Source organism: Parasteatoda tepidariorum, chromosome X2, assembly GCF_043381705.1.
Source record: "Parasteatoda tepidariorum isolate YZ-2023 chromosome X2, CAS_Ptep_4.0, whole genome shotgun sequence".
Taxonomy (NCBI): Eukaryota; Metazoa; Arthropoda; class Arachnida; order Araneae; family Theridiidae; genus Parasteatoda; species Parasteatoda tepidariorum.
In genome coordinates, this window is record NC_092215.1 from 18,096,060 (window position 1) to 18,116,181 (window position 20,122).

Genomic DNA, 20,122 nt, shown 5'->3' on the forward strand with positions numbered 1-20,122 from the left:
TTTAATTTTTACAGACTAAGATAAGTTTTCACAGTTCAAGTTTGTTCATTTAGTAATGGTATGCAAAATATGATTATTATAAGCATCTGAAAAGCCATAGAGTTTAAAGAAAAAAAATTGAGTCTTTAGTAATTTGATTAAAATAGTAACAAACACATAAAAGTAGACATAACTTAATACGGCATCCATGCTTGAACAAACAATGTTTTACACAAAATTATATCACTTTTACCAACATTCATCAAAATTTTGATATTTTGTTTTAGCTTAGAGACAAAGTCAACTGACACCTATGCCCTGCAATTTTTAGTCTTGGTTTAATGGTTAAGTAATAACTTTTAATCTTTTTTATTAATTTTTACTTTATCTTCAAATTACGTTATTTTAGTGGAAATTAATTTCACATAATTGTCAAACAGAGATAATTTAAATAAGCAATTTCAGATGCAGGGAAATATGTCTTTTCTCAATCATGAATTTTTTAAACATGAAAAATGAACGATTAAAATTGGATAAAGGTTTAAAATTTTTTATAAAATATTAATCATTATGTATGAAAAATATGAATCAATAGTGAGACTATAGGTCATGGCATAGTCCTATGCTCTCAATGGAATAAACAATTGAGAAAATAAAATTAGGATGTTAAATTAATTTTGTTAAAAGAAGTATGTAATAAACAGTTAATGAAGTAAGTAATAAACAGTTAATGAGAAAATAAAAATGCAATAAATTTTTAAACTAATTTAAGAGAATATAGATATATTTTATAATACATCGAAAAAATATATTAAAGTTTGTCTTTTTCTTCAAAAAAAATATTGCTCACACCTACTGCTAGATTTTTGCAAGAAATATTGAATTTTGATGCAATATGTTGACTGCGCAAAAAAACAGGAAAAAAATATATAATCATGCAGAAAATTGAAGCCAAATATATAATAAAACAATGCAGGCTTATTCACATAAGCAATAATATAGTGTAATTAAATAGCCAATTTTAATATGCATCCAGAGATTTATCATAAAAACAGATTAAATGTCATTGTCAACTTAATAAATAAAGACAATATAAATAAATGAAACATCAATAGGACGGATTGGAATCATAGCAACTAAACAAAAAAATTAAGGACATTTTAAAAGTATTATATTATAGTAAGTTATATTCTGTATAATGTTATTGCATTGATAAAATATAATTGAAACAAGATATAGTACAATAAGTGAGCAAAAATAAACAGTAAACATGAAGTAATCAGCGAATACTATTGTTTTTCTTTTTCAAAAAAAAAGTTTTGAGCTATACATTTCAATGATAATTTTTATTGTAATATTATAAATGAAAAACTGAATAATTGATGAAAAACTAAAAAAAAAACATTTAAGAGTACTTTCTACGAATGTTTTTTAACAAAGAATTTATGACCAACTGTAAAAAAAAATATTGAAGATAAAATGAAGTAAAAAAGAAATTTAAAGAATAAATAAAACTATGCAAAAACAAAACATTACTACAACCTACAAAGCTAGTACCAACAATATGCAAATAAACAATTTCAACTCAAAAGACTGCTGTAAAATTTATATGTAAATATATAACTATATTACAAATTCCAAAAAATTTAATATTTCTTGCAAATTTTCTTTAAAAAAATGGCCATGTATCACAGTTGCAAAGTGTATTATTAAATTGCCCTTTATTTGCAGATCTAATTAATTATTTCATAATTAGAAACCTATTTGAAAAAATATATTTCAAATCTCATTTTGTTAAAATAATATTAACATAGAAGTACAAAAGCTACCAAATGCTAAATAAAATATTTAATACTAAAACACAAACATACGTCTGAATACAATGCAAACATTAAAATTTAGTGACAGTGTAGGAAAAAATTCTCTGAGTGTCCTAAACATGACTAGAGGATCAAATTAAATTTTTGCAAGCATGACTATATTTCAAATTTCTCTCAAATGAATTGCAATAAGTAAATAAGTTTACAAAATGAATGACAAAACACAAATAACAGCAAACCTAAATTCAATATTAAGTAGCTGCAACAAAAGCATAAAACACTTATTAAAAATACAAAAATGACTTTAAAATATTAGTATCTTTGGCATGAAAAAAAATATGATTTCACTGATATACAAAAATGTAAGCTCCCTTCTGCTGCAAAAACTGATTTTTTACTATAAGCTAGTTTTTCAAACTTTAATCACTTGTAGGCTTGGGAATGTTTCTTATTGAATAAGCTTCAGACATTAACTCTTTATTAAGCATGTAATGTCACAAATCACGAGTCTTTACTAAATTACTTCACTTTTCCTAAAAAATAACAATAATAAAATAAACTTTCATTCAGCAATAAATTTACAAATTAATGCAGACAACTTTTATTTTGAAGGCGAATTACATTTGTTAATAAAGGAGAATATAGATCATTTTGGAGATCAAAACAAGATAATAAATCTACTAAACAAAAGAAGAAAAGAAAAAAAAATTACTTTTGTTTGTTTAAAGTATTCACAATAATAAAAAAGATTGGTTTGGTGAAATGGTTAATGAAAGTATAAATAGATACTGTCATGGATTACAAGGAAATGAAGAAAAATTTATTTTATAGGTTTATTAATTATCTAATTAAATATTTATTTGCAGTAACTCTTAACACAAATATTTATTTATCTATGAGCAAAAATGCAGACCTGCCACATTGTTATCTGTTTGAGCTTACAATTTTGATCTTAAACTTTGATTCTCTTCAAAGCCTTACAAAATAAAATAATTTCTAATGTTTTTCACAGAATTGATAAAACCTTCACAAAAATAAAACAGTTATCAGCTTTAAAAATCTTTCTTCATATTATTACTGGCACACAAAAACGCACATAAAATATATACACGTGATAGACTATAAGTAAAATTAATAAGAAGCATATATTGGTTTAAGTATTCATAAATGGCTGATTTGGCTACCTTTAAGTTTTTAGGAAAAGTTTGATCAAAACAGCTCCCACATTGTATATTCCTTGCAATTAAAATATCTCCTAATGATTAATTGGATAATGAGCATTTAAATCGTGTTCTTGAAACAATAGCAATTAGCATTTTAGAAAAATTAGCTTTAGTTTTAGGTCTTCCGAATCCATATTTTATTGCCACATCACAGTTGGAAACAACATACTGAATATTGGCTCCTCATGGTCAACAACACTTAAAAGCAGATTAAGTTCGATAATGAATGGTGTAAAGTAGAGTTTACGTCTTATGACATCATAATCACAAGTATCAAAACCTTCAGAAATATTTCAATTTGTACACTTTGAAAACTCTTCCTGCCTCTTTATGCCTAAAAGTTTTGCAATGCATTTTCTTAACACTATAAGTAATCTTCGAATCCAATTAGCAAACAGAGCAAAATATTGCCCTTTTTTCGATTTTGTAATAGAGAAAAAGCTTCAAGAATATAATTCTAAAAAAATCTGGATATGAACTTTAGACATTATAATTTGATTGAAGATGTATATCGCAATATTACATCACGTTAACTTAACTTCAAAAGGAAAACAATATTATCCATCACAAAACTAACACGAGCATTGCAAAAAATTAAAACTGGCCTTTCTACCATCACATTTCATTGGGGCTGATGTTCGTTTTCAACCCGTACTGATTGTTCATGTGTGGTCAACCTAAGTGAGTGTATAAGCTGGAATTTGATCAACTCATTAAACCATTAGTACTTTAAATTTAAGATTAAACAATTTAAATAGGTTTCTAACTAATATTTGGTTTCATTTCTTAAAAGAAAAGAAAAATACTTAGATTTTAATAAGAAATAAATACGTGATAATCATACAATAAAAGCTTTATTGTTTGATTGTGTATGCTTTATTTCTTAATTTAAACGCTTATAATCTTTTTGTCAATTAATTATGTTGTTTTGTAAACCTATAAAAACACTCAGATAAATAGCTGAATATTTAATGCATGATTATGATTCTTTTATATTTTAACTTATATATTTACACAAGTACTTTTGTCCCAACTTCAGGGATGAGAGTAGTCAGAAAGTAAAAAAGAGGAAATCCAAAAAAAAAAAAAAAAAAAAAAAAAAAAAAAAAAAAAAAAAAAAAAAAAAAAAAAAAAAAAAAAAAANAAAAAGTGCGATTTTTAAACTTGTAAACCATGTGAATATAAATCCCGATATGAGACTTTTAAATCACGTAAATATGAAACTCTACATCGAATTTAAAAAATGCGAAAATACAAATCATGATTTTTTAATTTTTTGATCACGATGCATAATTTTTAAATCGCGCGATATTACAACCACAAAAACGAATCATGATATTGGATTTTAAGCTCACGTGAATACGAATTGCTACATAGGTCTTTAAAAGCTCGTAAGTACAAATCGCGATATTGATTTTTTAAATCTCGTAAGTAAGAGTCGCACTGCACAATATTTAAATCGCCTGAATAAGAATCGCAACGTTCAACTTTTAAATCATGTAAATACAAAAATCGAGATTTGATAATAAAATCGAGATTTTAAAAATGCATAAATACAAAACACGATATTGGATTTTTAAATGTCGTAAATAAGAATCATAATATACGATATTTAAATAGCGTAAATAAGAATCGCAATGTGCAACTTTTAAATCAGGTAAATACGAAAATCGATGATTGATATTAAAATCGCGTGAATAAAAATCGAGATCTGAATTACGAAAATACGAGCTATCCAGCCGACGGATAAAAAATACGGAAAATCTTATTTTCTGTGCGTGAAATCGGAGAAAATAGCTAAAATAAGTAAAAATGCGGAAGGGTTAGCAGCTAGGGCGTAGATTGAATTTTCTGTTTATCTTTGAAAATCGTAAATAAATATAATTATTTTACTTCAATGACTGAATTTAAAAAAAACGGGATATTTATTTAAAAAAACGAAACTTTTAGAGAATCGGAGTTTTTGATAAAAAGGCTGAAATTCGAGAGACAAAAAAAATCTCATCCCTGTATAAAGGTCAACCAGTTTTATCCCAAGGAAATGATTTTTAGAGAAACTTCAGAGGGAGGAAAAGGGACTTCAACAATTTCCCTCCGCGGAAAATTAAATTCCTCATAAAACATTTTAACTTGGGCAAAAAAAATTTCAGCGGAAATTAGCGGGAAAAATGGAAAAATCTGAAAAAAAGCGGAAATCCGCGAATCCGCGGAAGAATCTCATCCCTGCAACTTACGTTTTTAATCACTACTTGCAATGATTAGTACTTATGTAATAAATTACGTGTAAATTTTGGAGACCAGTCATTCAATCAATACTTTTTAGGAAAAAAAGACAAGTTTTGGGATTCTATATATACTGTATTTACAATGCATATGAGAGGGTACATAATGCAGCATCAAAACTACAGGTACAAATACTTTTGAAATAAGAATTTTATGAAATCGAACAATGACTATAGCCAAAAACTAAGAAAGCACACATAAGATATTCAGAAATTGACAATCAATTACTGCAATCTTTAGATAACAGTATACAAATAATGAGTAAAATTATGTTTTAATCAGATATAATACATTTTAAAATTAAAGAAAATTTTTAGACATGACTAACATTTAAAGTTTAATTTTATGCAGCACCCAATTCTGTAAATAGAAAAATAAAGCTATAGACTAATTCTTAACAAAATAAAAATCCCATTAAGTTTTGATGGACTATAACCAATATTATAATAGCTATTAGGGAAGTATTTATTTTTTATAGTAGTGACTTTGCATTTGTTCTGAGTATTTGATTTCAGCATTTCTATCCTTTCTTTTTAGATGTTAATATATTATGTGTATCATTGGAAAAATTCATAATTCCTAAGATAAATAATAAAGAACTTTGATAAGACAATGAACTCTATGATTTCTGATAAATGCAGGTAATTTGATATAATTACATTAACTTTGAACCTTGAACTCATTTCAGGGTTTAACTATTTTCATGCTGTCTAGTAAATAAAAAATTATATACAGAAAAAAATTGACATTCATTTCTTTAAAAGTTTAATAAATATTTAAATAATATCACAGAGTTGAAAAATTTTAATAGTACAACTATAATTTTTAAAACAAGTGACACTAACCTAAGCTGAGTAAAGCAGCATAAGCTGCATTGCGAACATCAGAATCTTCATCATTATTCATCAGAAAAGATAGCTGCTCAACACCTATGTTATTCTTGACCTACGTAATGGAAAATACACAAAAAAAAATTGTATAAAAGAATATATTAAGATTTATTGTAACCATAATTTCAATCCAATATAACCAAATAATAATTAACATAAATAAATAAATATTTGAGTACAAAAATTGAAAAATATAAGGAAATTTAAATTTTTTTTAAAAAATTATTTTTATCTTGTTCTCTTATGCTTATTATAAATGTTGAACATAAGAATTTAGCTATAAAAGTATCATAAGTATGACGTAGAACTCACTAATGTTAATATGCAAAAATTTTTCAATCTAATCTCAGGGCTGAGATATCTGATAAATCTCTTAAAAGAATGGAATTTTTCTTCAAAAGATAATAATATTTCGTAAAAACAAAATTAGAAATTTGGTGTAAAAAGTTTAGTGTCATGATGCTCAATTTTTACATAAGTGCAATTACCATGTCAATCAATGTCTATATATTTCGAAAGTCAATTCAAACTGTAAAACATTATTAAATACTTACACAGCAATTATGATTTTATATATTTTTCTATTTGTATATCTTTTATAGTAATTTTAAGATACATATGTCTATAAAGTGTTCTATTGGTCCATAATTTTAACATTTACAGCAGTTAATTCCAAAACATGCCAAGTCAATTCATAAAAAAAAATTAATTTAATTCTTGGCTTTAAATTCAAAAAATTTAAAAAAATTGTGAAACTGTAAAATATTGCGCTTCTGATTCCAAGGTTCATTTATTTATGAAAGACAGATTCAAAATGCATGAACCTAAATTTTCTTTATGGTTTTGATAAATGAGATTTTAATGGATTTTCGTTAGGCATGAATTAAACATTAACCTATGGAGGGTTTTTGAAAGATGAGATTTAAATTTCCAGTGACAAAAAGTTCTCTTATGGTGTAGTGTGTGATTAAGGACTGTTAAATATTCAATTAATAAATATTTAAATTAATAAATATTGAATATTTGAAATTATGACCTTATTACTATAAAATACCAAATACAACCATATATAATTAATACTTCTTCTGATTCTAGATTTTATTCAATTATAAATGACAGTTCAAAATTTTTTTTTTATTGGTTTATGGATCTCAGACATTAATTACAATCTATCTAACTATTGAGGTTTTGCCAAATGTGTGTTAGGAGATAAAAAAATGTTCTCTCATTTGTGTGGTGTGAATATTTGAAGAATGTATTTAATGCTGAATGATATCAAAATGCCAACCAATTTTTTTATAAACTATTTTAATCAAATAGTTTATAAAAAAATTGGTTGCCTTAGTATCCTTTTTTGATATTTTTGTCCTTTAGAACCTTTAACTACAATGTTATAGCTGTTTTTGGAAGAACCTGATAAGACATAAAACAACACTTTTTAGCAAGTAATATGCTATTATCATAATTGTTGTGAGTTTGTAACAGTTATTCATTACCATTTTCCCAGTTCTGACTAAAAAAAATGCATTTTGACTTACAATTAATAATTATAGTTTTTCTTAAGATATCTGAAGCATGATAAGTGGATTTGTAATCATAATTTTGCCGCGACACTAGCTAAATTTAAGCAATAAAAAACACTTTCTTTTATTTAAAGATTAGGTGATAATGTTTAGGCATCCATTTTGATAATTTATTGGACATTTAAAAAAATTTTGATGCCGTTAATTGTGTGCTCTCATACAATATCAGTGAGTCTTCTCCATTTTCCATCAATTAATCCGCAAACTTTTTAAGATATATTGAAATTATTCAGTATATTAACATCGAGATAACACATTTTTGCATTCAAGAATCTTTTAAAAGATTTTCAAAATGCATTTGCACAGAAATTCCATGCATATTTCTGACATGATATTCTGAAACTTTTATTCAATATTAAATAAGAATTTGTCTATTTCCACTGGAATGTGCTCTATTTTGATTTTAGCACTCAGCATATTTCGCTTCAATTAAACCCAACAGAGTTGTTTATAAATTAGTTTTATAAAACTTTAACTAAACAAAATATCAATGAAGCTATAATTTTCCGATATTAAATTAAAAACTTATTCACATGTTTGTTATTTTTGACTTCATATGCAGTAGAACTAGGTAATACAATTCTATAAATTGTAATTCTCAATGAAGTACATTAGCTTTGTTAGTATAAACAATGAAAATCATATTGAGGAAATTTCTGAAACAAAGCAAAGACCATCAACTGCTCATAGGTTGCAAGAAAAATTATTTGCTACCAGATTACAATCTCAAAACAAACTAATTTTCCTTTTTTTCTATACCTAGCAATATGTCATAACTTCCTACATATTAATGATATAGGTGTAGATTTCCATGAAAATTTTTACTTATTTGTTTAAAGCAGCTAAATGAAAATTTTAGCTAAGCATAAATCATTTTACTTTCATATTTTATTAAAGATATACACACCTTGCATTTTTAGGTTTAAAACTTCGCTGATGTTGATTAACTAAGTATTTTTTTATGTTTTATGGACCATTATTTAAAACTAGTGGTACATCACTTTATTAATGCTTTCCATCTATTTTTTTACTTAAGATGTATATTATTTTACGACAAAGTAAGCATACAGTGCGAACTGACAGGAAATACAATGTAAGTGATAGTTATGCCATAATATTTACCTCGAGTACTTCTAATGCTTTACATGAGATAAGTCTATGTTTTGCATTATCTTGCTGCATCATTTTTAAATAAGAAAAGATAACCTAATATAAAGACAAAAGCAAATTATAAACAATTGTCAAAACAGTTAAATAACTATTAGTTACAAGGTTTTTCTCTTTTAAGGTCACCCCCTTAAAGTCATTTTTCTTTTCAAAAAATATTTTTTGATGATAATAAACCTGAAGTAGAACCATCTACACAATTTTTTCACCACCTCCTACATGCCCTATTCACCTCATTCAAACATGTTCCTTACACATGAGTCACATTTTTCTCCATTTCAGCATTGTGCTGTGATCTTGATGTATAGTTGCAGAAAATCAGCATTTAGAATTCTACTAATGCTCTGGGCAGATTGCTCTTAGATTTAATGCGAAGCTAAGAGTCAACCACCCTGACTAATCTAATGGCAAATGATGAGCGAGACTCATTTACTTCAAATAAATAAAAAGTGATGAAAAATATATTTCTATCAGTCTATTTCAGAAAGAGAAAATGCATTGATGACTACGACATCATATCAATGATTCAGCTAACTAACTTTAATTAACTTTTTTTGCAATCATTTCTCAAATTTCATTTCTGGAAAAAATAAAAATTTTCCCCTGAAATACAACATGTTGTTAACAGTGGGAAAAAATTTATGAAATTTTAACAAGTTAGAAAAAGATTTTTTTTTTTAACTTAGAATTTCAAAAAGAAGAAAATATTTGATTCTAATAATTCTAAACAACTAAAAAAAATGAAAAAATTCTAGTTTTGACATTTATAGGTAGGCTTTGTAAGTCTTACGTGTTTACCAGATTTTCTTAGAAATAAAACTTCGTAAATTGATAAGATGACAGATTGGCTAAGTTGTACTTAATTTTCTAGCCCCAGATAACTAAACATTTGCCAAAAAGGCTAAAGAAAATTTTTAGTTTAGTTTTTTTTACTGGGGCTAAAACAATACTTTAACATCTTCAAAGTTTTAAATTTACATTTCATCACTTATTCATATTTTAATGAAAATTAAGAGTATTTTTCTTCTGCATTATTCTATTTGACAACAATATGGAAATTTAAAAACAAAGATGTTTAATTCAATCACTTATCCATATTTTAATGAAAATTAAGAGTATTTTTCTTCTGTATTATTCTATTTGACAACAATATGGAAATTTAAAAACAAAGATGTTTAATTCAGTCTTTGAATCATATGATTAGTTACAGAGTAACAATTTATTTATCTAGGGTAAAACACATTATATTTACAAATATAGTCGGACCTCTATTTAAAGAAAGAAGCTAAATCCCAATAAAAAATTCCTTATATGAAAAATTCGTGAAATAGAAAAATCACAATTTGAAATGCTTTTTTTACACAAAACAGATCTTTAATTCATAAACACTAGACAGCAATTGACACACCTTTAGCTTGTAAATTATTATCTATTATCAAATTGTTTAAATGATTTCAACTTTTTATCATATGAAGGTTTGGTTATTTCTTCATAATTTCTGTCTTAATCTTTGTGTTGCTTACAATTCATTGCTGCATTGTTTTTATTTTTCACACTGTCCAAAATACCAGATTCAGTTGATCCAGTACCAAAATACCAGTCTGTGGCAGCAGCTTAAAAATCAATAAAAAAAGTCTTAAATCTGTACATCATTGTTAATTTCGTGTTCTCTATTAACTAAACCCATATTTTTAAAAGTTTTTCTGAAGAAATATCATCCTTGCCGTCCGAACTTTGCAAATTCACTGTGCTGACGAAGAATCTAGCTATAGCAAAACTGTCAAGAATAGTATGATCTTTAACATCATAGTTCCATGCTTTAGAAATTTTTGTTATGCTTTCCCTTAAATTGATTTTTGGCATGAATTCCTATATGAAATACAAACAAAAAGGGAAAGAGATTTTACTACTTTTTTAAAAGTGGCTGCAGAAATCAATTCAAGGTCATTTCCCCCACAAAATGCATTAACAAGTTTGAAATATTTTGGAAAATAGAGAAAGAGAATCTCAAAGAAAAGTTTGTTAAAAAAAATTCACTTCGCTCTTTGGAAGTTATTTTACAAAAAAATTTCAAAAATGTTCTTGGTACCTAGGAAAAAATTGAAAAAAAGAAAAATTCACAAAATGGAGGTTTGTTAAGTAGAAGTCCGACTGTAATTTATTAAGAAATAAATTTGTAATGAATTTTATAATTCAAAAATTACTTTTTCCTTCCACTCTTCATTGGTAGATACCGCTCTTAAGTAGGAAGCTGAAAAAAATTAAAATAACTTATAATTAATATCTTATAATAATTACTTAATATCTTATAATAATTAATAAGTTACAATGAATTGATAACTTATAACATCATAAGCAGAAATAAGGATTTCTAAAATATTTTCAGCTTATTAATCTTCAGAGAATTTGACTTAGCATTTCAATACTTTTATGTAGAACTTCCAAGCAAACATATACAAATTCTTGGCAAAGCACCACAATTTTTTTCTGCTACTGATCCCAATAAAAAAAAACCAAGCAGCGATAAGCAAGAATTTAAAAATACCATTACAAAAGGTAAGAAACCCTAATTGTAAAATTAAAATCCTTCTCAAAGCATAGTGCCATGAATATTTTAAAACTTATCTGCATTAAAAGAACTAGATGTCATGTAACAAATGAGGAACTACCAAAAACGAAATATATATGATGTAAAATAAATTTTAAAAAATAATCATAGAACATGACGAACTCAAAGAGTGAAATTGTGTTGTTACAATGCCTTAAAACTAAAAGCATTATTATTTGTATCAAAATTCTAAAATTAACAATAAACTCAGTGTGCTATATCAGTTTTCTTCATCATGCTCTCAAATCTAAGATGGATTTGAACATGAGGTTCAGTTAGAAGCGAGGGAAATGACTTAATAATGTGGGGACAATAAAAAGTGCAGATAAACAATGACGGTCATAAATCAATCTTCTAATGGTGTAACATGGAAGACAGTAACTGCCTTCTTTCTAAGTACATTATCAAATTTTAGTATGATTAGATACAAGGCTTACCAAGACAGAAAAATGACATTACAATGTAAGGGAGAGAAACGCAGACGAGTTGCAACATTTATTAAATTTTGTGTGATAATCATTTTTGCCAATTTGGTACAGGTACAAATTCTTGCCTCATAATAACAAAAGTGTTCATACTAATTTTACTGTAGTAGAACAGTATAACATGGTATATTTTTTTGACAAAAAAAAAAAACGAGAAATAGTCTATACGTCTCTTTTTCTATCAAAATAATAATTATAATGAGAGAATTTGTTTCTAAAAAATTTTAACATACTGAAGCATAGCAAAACAAATAAATATTTTGTATATTGGCTTGTATTGAAAAGGAGTTAGGAAAAAATATTTCAACACAGGAGCTTCAAGTTTTTACAACCGATTCTCAACCATTGAAGAATTAAGTATGAGTGGAAAAAGTTTTTAAAGAGTCCCATATCACTATAGAGGAGATTGGAAAATACATTTACAAAATAAAACATGGAGAAAAACAAAATGCAAGGCCCAAAAGTAAAAGGTAAAGAAAAGAAAGTGTAAATTTTATAATTATCTATCATGCACAAGATAATTCATATTGATTACAATAAACTACATCTGTACTACATAACTTAACAGATTTCTTGCCATGAGGCATTGTAAATAATATTCAAGAGAGTAAAACTTTCTTTGGATAAGAAAATATAAAATTTGTTTTGCATTTCCTGAAAGATTTTATGACTTAGAACATTAAATCTAATGTTGTTTTAAAAATAATCAAAGCAGATACTGAACTAAAACATACAGATTATGATATAAGATTGTTCTAAAATTTTAAGTTCCTTTTATTGAAACTTACATTTACACCAAGGTTTCAAATTTGTTACAACATAAATTTTTATAAAGTTTTGTTTCTATAAACCACTAAAATTTGCACTACAATAGTTAAATATTTAATTTTTTTTATTTCAAAGGCAATCAGCACATTTCTGAAATTTTAAAAGTGATAATGTACAACTGATTAATCATTTTACAGAATAGATCAATAGCAAAGTACCATTTTTAAGAGTATATTGATAGTTGAAGATGAATGGATTCAATGCATACAAAGCAAGCAACTGTCAATGAATTACACTTTGAGGGAGAAATATAATCCAGTTTAGGGAATCTAAGAAAAAAACTTGATCACAAACTCAACGTTTGCCAGAACCTATAAACAGTGTTGAAGCGGAAGAATAATTTTCGAAGCATAAAGAATGCGCACACTTCATATCTAAGCATACAGGACCAATGCCAAATGACAACATACTTTTTGTCACAGAAATATAGAAGAGATATTTTCAGTTATTTTAAATATAAATGTAAAAATTTATTTTACTTTACACTGCCCTTTCAGCTATTTTATTCTTAACAATTTAATTAACTTTTTGTTCACCTCTGGAACAATAAGTAGACAAGAATAGCAAACCATGCCATGCTAAGAACTGTAAGAAAAATGTTACTTGATTGCAATTAAAATGTTAATTTCAAAAATTTTCTTATCTTAAATAACTAACCAAGTTTTGTTTTGTATCAGACATCTGAAGCTCTGTAAGTTAAAATGCTTATACCTTTCTTTTGATGAATGCTCGTACAGATGGGTGAAAAACAATATATTTGGAAAAAAGCAGATAACGATGAAATCAAAAGAAATCTTACATTCAAAGAACATTTGCGGGTAATAGGCAGTAACAGGAATCAGAAAGATAAAGTGGTCAGATGACTGGACAATCTTGTGACAATGATGGTATTTAAGTAAAAAAACTTTAAATTGAGGATAATGTGAGCAGTTCTCATTTTTAGTTCTTGAAAGAGCTCTGATGTAGTGGGGAGAAGAGTAGTTTTGAATTTAGTTTTAATAAGAGTAAAATATTAACATGAAAAAAAGGTAAACATAATTTATGTCTGTTGCAGAAATTTGAAGTAAGTTAAAACAAAGTATGCAACACGCTAAGAGAGAAAAGAAATATAAATATATGCTTTAAGTGATGGAAATTTTAGTCTACACTCACTAACCACAGTATTTTTTCCACTAAACTCACTATTTTTAAAAATTATAATTCTCATGTAGAAGCTAAAGTAAATTAAAAGAAAGTTCGAAGCAAATTTACACTTACCAGCAATATTTCTAAGATCTACACTAGAGTTTATAAGAAAACAACCTATTTGAAATAGAGCATGAGTTGAAGGAATGATTTTAGACAGTACTGAAACAGCACAAAAAGCTTTTTGTACATCTTGACATTTCAAATCTTCAGTGGCAAGACCTAAAAATGTAATAAATTTGTAGGCACCATTAAGGTTATGCTTTTTAAATATAATAAAAATCAAAGTAACAAGATAGCATCAAGATAGACTTGCCATATCATAGTATCAAGATAGACTTGTGAACTAACCAAATAAAATATATAGGAATTTTTTAAAGAAATCTGGAAATTCATTTCCTCTTTCAATATTTTATTTTAGTGGTTTTAAATAAGCCTCTCGCCGACAGGCCTGTGTAGGGGGCCGGGAACTATCCTTGCAACAGAAAGGTCCTGGGTTCGAATCCCGGGCAAGGCATGGATGTTTCTTTCTCTCTCTGTGTGTTCTATGGCATTTCTCCTTCGTATGTGAATCTGACCCGCCATTTAAACGGGTTGTGATTGTGTGAATGGCGTGGCAGAAGTCAAATTCTTGGCCATAGATGGCGCCACTGAAAAACAGGAACAATCGCACCCCCACTGCCTAAACAGGCATACAACAAAAAAATAAAAATTAAATAAGCGTCTCAGAGGGAAAAAAAAAAAAAAAAAAACAGAACAACATTTTTGAAAAAAGACAGAACATTTTTTGGAACACTAAAACATATACCAAACCAAGTTACTTTAAAAAAGGGCAAATGACAAAATAAAAAAGGTATACAGGAACACATTTCATCATAAAAAACTGTTAATACTTTTCAGTTTTACTGTTTTAATTTTACTTTTTTCAGTTTTATACTGTTTTTAGTTTTATAATTAATTAGTTTAAATCAGAAAGTCTTAACAGTTGTCAGCTAAATTTTTTTAACAAAGCTTTTAACAACATAGAATAGTTAAAGATGAATAGATGGAAAATTGTTTATTGTGCATTAAAGAAAATGACCAGCATCAATTAGCTAATAATCCCTCTTAGCAACATTTAATTAAAATTTATAATAGAGTTCAAGACTTAATAAAATAATTTTAAAGTAGTGTATTAATCTTAGAAAAAAAAAACACAGTAAATTTGCAACTTAACATTTTTGTACAAAAGTAATTTTGTAAATGATTACTAAATTCACTATTATATATAATATTATACCATTATATTATATATTACTGTATTGTTGATTGGAATTGATCTTTTTCAAAATCTGATAAAAGAGGTGAATCAATAATTGAGAAACCAAAAAACTCCACTTTAAAAGATGTAACTGTTAATGCTGAAAATAATAAATGGTGTGATATATGAATTTATCACAATAACAATTTGACAAAAATTATTAATTAAGTTCGCTTTTAATAAAATGGCACACAAAATTTTTTTAAAAATGGAGCCTAGAGATAAGGCTACATACCAGAACCAAGTAAAAATTTAGTAGACAGTCCCCTAGTTTGAACAAGTAAAAATTCAGTAGGAAGTCCCTCAGTTTGAATTAGTGAATAAAGCAATTTTTACCAACATTATTAATTCAATTAAAAGATGGATTGAAGATTCAAATCTCGATTGAAGATTCGAAGTACAAAATAGAATGTTCTAAAAATACACAAAAAGTAAAAGTCAGGACAAAATATTTTTATCAGGAAAATGAGGGCAACTACAAATGCTGTTTCTAAAAATCAAAGTAATATATTACTTCTAGATGCTTAAAATACATATTTTACAACAGTAAATAAACTAATTTGACATAAATGACACAGTAACGTTATTCAGATGTCTTGTCTTATAATATTGTTCTCTTGATTAGCAGCAAAAATAAAAGAATTTAACAAATAATAACTTGCTATTATATATTACATGATTTAGTACTTTTAGTACGAGGGTCAAAAAATTCTGCAATGTTTTTTGCGTGCAAAATTCTGCAATATCCCATTTCTGACTAATCATTGTGTTTTAGCATGTACATGGATGTTCTAGTAACTACCTAGTAATTTAGACCTTAAGTGTTTAGTACTAGGGCAAAATAATACTGCTATGCACTATTCTCAGCTATACACTATTTTCCCAATTCTAAAACATCAGGAAAACTAATTTCCATACTAAAAAGCTTGCAGTTTAAATATTAGTAAAAGCTGCTACTAATACGTAATAGTATATAAGGAAGTAGTGAAGAACAGAGGGCTAAAAAAATATTTCTCATCCTAATTTTAATTTGCTTTAAGATTCAGATTAGTTTCAAAAGCAGTATAACATAATGGAAAACTTTGCTCATAACATTACATAAAAGAAATTTCTATCATACATAATTTATTCTACTGTAAAATAATTGTTCCAGAATTATCTACATATTAAGGTGATAAGTCTGGATAATCAGGAATACACTTCAGTTTTGAAATAAATGAATAATAAATAACTTACTATCAGCTACGTATTCCACCAAAAGATCATCAGGTGTAAAGTGACCCCAAAAGAAGTTCTTTAGATGAAGTACAGTCACACGTAATGCAGGATCAAACTCATTACAGTCTACAATATCACAAACTAACCTTGGAGCCACTGAAAAATTAAAAAATAAAGCAAGGGAAGAATTTTTATAATTATTTGTGTTAAAAAAAGATTTTAAATTCAATGCTAACCAGTTGATGCCATATAATTATCTAAGACAGCTTTGGCTCTAAGTACACTTTCCATTTCAAGGCTAAAATGATCAGATGTGCAATACATCTTATTGCCACAGATACTGGTCCACAGTTGGTAAATGCTCCTTTGATTCTTACAAAACAAATCACCTAAAAAACAATATAATTTTATCTTCTTTATATCAAAACTTTTATAAATTCTAATCTAAGAGTAATAGCAGTAAGAAGTCAAATAGTAGTAAATACAAAAACTGTAAAAGTTGAAAGCGAAGAAAATTGCAAAAAAATAATAAATAAGCTGGAATAAAATAGTTTTTTTTTTAAAGTTTGTGGTAAATATTGTAGTCAAAATGCTTACTATGGTACAGTAGAGAACCGATTATCCGGAACGATCGGGACTATCGCTATTCCGGATAACTGATTTTTCCGGTTTTCTGAATCGCTACAAAAAGCCGTTTTTTTAGTGTTAAACCCAACTAAAAAAGAATATTATTTGGAAATAATCTTAAAAATAAGAAAAAAAGATGAAGTAATACACTAATGATTATTTCTGAAATTATGGTAAGGTAAACATCTTTCAAAAAAGAACGAAAAATCCTAAAATCTTATGAGGAAAATTTTTTTTTTTTTTAAAAATTGCGGGAAAATTTATCAAATTTCTTTCCGGTTTTTTGGTTTTCCGGTTTTCTGATTTCCGGATAACGGGTTCTGTACTGTATTTAAAGAGAAAACTCAGGAAATCATATTCAAATCTAAAAATTATTAAATTTCTTCTATACTTAAAACAGAAAAATTAACACAAAATTTAGATAAGCGATTATTTACTTAATGACAGAAAATATATGATTTGATAAAAAAAATTAATTGAACATAAAATAATTATTCTTTTAAAGATGGCAGTTACTTTCTTAGCTTTTTCCAGTTCAGTTTTTTAAAAATGTGTCTGATGTCAAGCTCCATTTGACTTTGCCACCATAGCAAGTTAAATAAATTTTCAGGTTACCTCTAAAGTCTGTTTTGTTTTTATACCATACTAAACAGACTTTTGCTAGAGCATTACTAAGAGGTAGTAGAAGTATTTTTTTACCATGAAATCTGCTAAGATACTATATTTTTTGTTTCCCGTGCTGTCTTTTATTTCATCTACCAAGTTCCACGATAGATCTATCCTCTATCACATTTCAGAATATCATCACCAAAATCATCAATTTGGTACAAAGAAAATTAGCTCTCTAAGAGGATAAGCTCAACATCATTATAGCACCTGCCAGACAGTACAAGAAAATAATTGATTGATATGATTTTTCACTTCTTAGATTGACAATGACAATTGCTAAATGCAATAATACTTCATCACTGAAAACTGAATAATAAACATGATTTTCAGATTTTTTTGACCTTGTAAGCACAGGCCACTGTTTAGAATAATTTTGTGAAACTGATTGACTAGGTGTCCATTCTGGCAACCTTTTGAAACTAATGAAATTTTAAATACTAATAAAACTAAACAAAGGTTGACAATAACACTGAAAATAAATAATAAAACATTAACTAATGTAGCTAGGTCTGTAAATAAAACTATTAAAACTATTCCCTGCGCTGTCTATCATACAGGATTATGAGAAATTACATCATCAAATAAATGTGATTGCTTTTGGTTCTCACTCTTGGGCTGGATGCAGAGTTATTCAAGTACGTTAATAAGGAAACAACAAGACAACCTACAAGCAGTTTCAACACTAATTTATTTTGAACTAAGTATGGAGATGAATAATTACAAATGACCATAAGGAAGAAAAACAGATATGTGTGAAGCACAGAGAAAACTTACAACATCCCGAAAAAGTAAACGGCTGCCTCATGAATCCGATTTTTAATGTAATTATATGCGTTCTGCATATCATTAAAATGTAGAAACAGTAACAAGTTTAGTTTTATACATCCTTCTCCCTAATTAACACTCAATGAGTTATACAAAATGTATGTTACTCCTCTAGAAAGATGACGTAACCTTGAACTTTGATTTTACACTATGGTGAGTTAGGAAAAAGTAAAATACAAGGGAAGATCTGACTAATTAATCAAACTATTTCCAATACTCACTGTTAATGCGCTAATTAAGTGATTGCGGTTCCTTCGTCATCAAAAAATATGAGGGAAAAACTTTAATCCAATTATGAGCACAAGTCAGAAGGGATGTAAAATATGTCTGATCACATAAATGAAGTTTGGAGGAAATTTTTTGTCCAATAAAAAAATTGCCACATTTTTTTTTCTAAATTATCGCATTGTAAAATTCTTCCCTGATAAAAAAATTTAAATTCAGTGAAATAAAATTGGATCAAATCAATAAAATCTTCATATTTTTAATATAATATTACGGCATTTAAATTAGAGATGGTTTGAGTAATCCTGTTTTAACAAGCTTGATTTGGGGAGTTTTTAAAATGCAGATGTGTTTTAAAAGATGCTCTTATGACACTCCAAATTTGAATTGCACAATTGAATAATCACTCTTTGCAGCAGATACTGAATTATTTGCAGTTATTGGACTGCATCTTGCCAGTCAATTGCCAAGCATAATCAAGAGTTTTTAGTACAATAGAAATAATTTTTGCACCAATGGTACATGTTACATTTTTTAATTTATGCCATTTAAAAGAGAAAAATCAATGAAATGGTCATAAAGTACAAAAAAACAACAATGAAAAAAAACTAAATTTAAAAAGCATAACAAAGGGAAGATTTTTAATAAAAATTGATTCAGAGAACTGTAAATATAACTTATTGTATCACAGACTCACTTTATCAATTTAAGTTGAAATGTATAAATAGAAAATAAGAAAAAGGGTAAATTAGAAATTAAAAATTTATTGACAAATGTCCCATGTCACACAGGAGAGAAATTCAATATAGCACCTTGAGGATAAATGGAATGAATGTTGGTGTCAATTTTCTATTCAATGAAATAACAAAAAACTAACATTAAAAAGTAATTTAAGCTTTCAATATGACTTTTAATAAAGTAATGAGACTTTTGTTTTCTCTTTTAAACTTAACAGTTTAAAATTGAACAGAATTCTAATCATCCCTTGGATACCTTAATAAATACATCACTACAAAAATTTTACTATTGTAGGTCTTTTGACATGAAATAAGCATAAGCTTTATTTCAGGTATAAATTCTCCCCCTCAAAAAAATCTAATTTACTCTTATACTAAGATTTTGTACCGATTCAGCAGCAATTTCTTTTAGACAATAAATCTGCTTCCTCGTCTTGGACATAAGAGTTAATGTGAGTCCGTGATATATA

The 20,122-nt window shown here is 26.9% G+C and overlaps 1 protein-coding gene across 5 annotated transcripts in view; it reads right to left on the reverse strand.

The window, feature by feature from the left end:
• Positions 1-1,274: 1,274 nt before the first annotated feature.
• Positions 1,275-20,122, reverse strand: part of LOC107450583 (rho family-interacting cell polarization regulator 2) — a 66,218-nt gene continuing 47,370 nt past the window's right edge. For 4 of the 5 annotated variants that reach the window (XM_043042058.2, XM_043042057.2, XM_043042059.2 and 1 more), the window contains 7 exons: positions 16,806-16,958; positions 16,588-16,725; positions 14,124-14,273; positions 11,150-11,196; positions 8,901-8,984; positions 6,151-6,250; positions 1,738-2,332 (listed from right to left, as the gene is read on the reverse strand). In XM_043042058.2, the coding sequence (XP_042897992.1) occupies positions 2,319-2,332; positions 6,151-6,250; positions 8,901-8,984; positions 11,150-11,196; positions 14,124-14,273; positions 16,588-16,725; positions 16,806-16,958 (686 nt within the window). In that variant the 3' untranslated portion in view covers positions 1,738-2,318. Of the gene's footprint in view, positions 2,333-6,150; positions 6,251-8,900; positions 8,985-11,149; positions 11,197-14,123; positions 14,274-16,587; positions 16,726-16,805; positions 16,959-20,122 lie in introns of all 5 variants that reach the window. The other variant, XM_043042060.2, reaches the window with a different exon arrangement.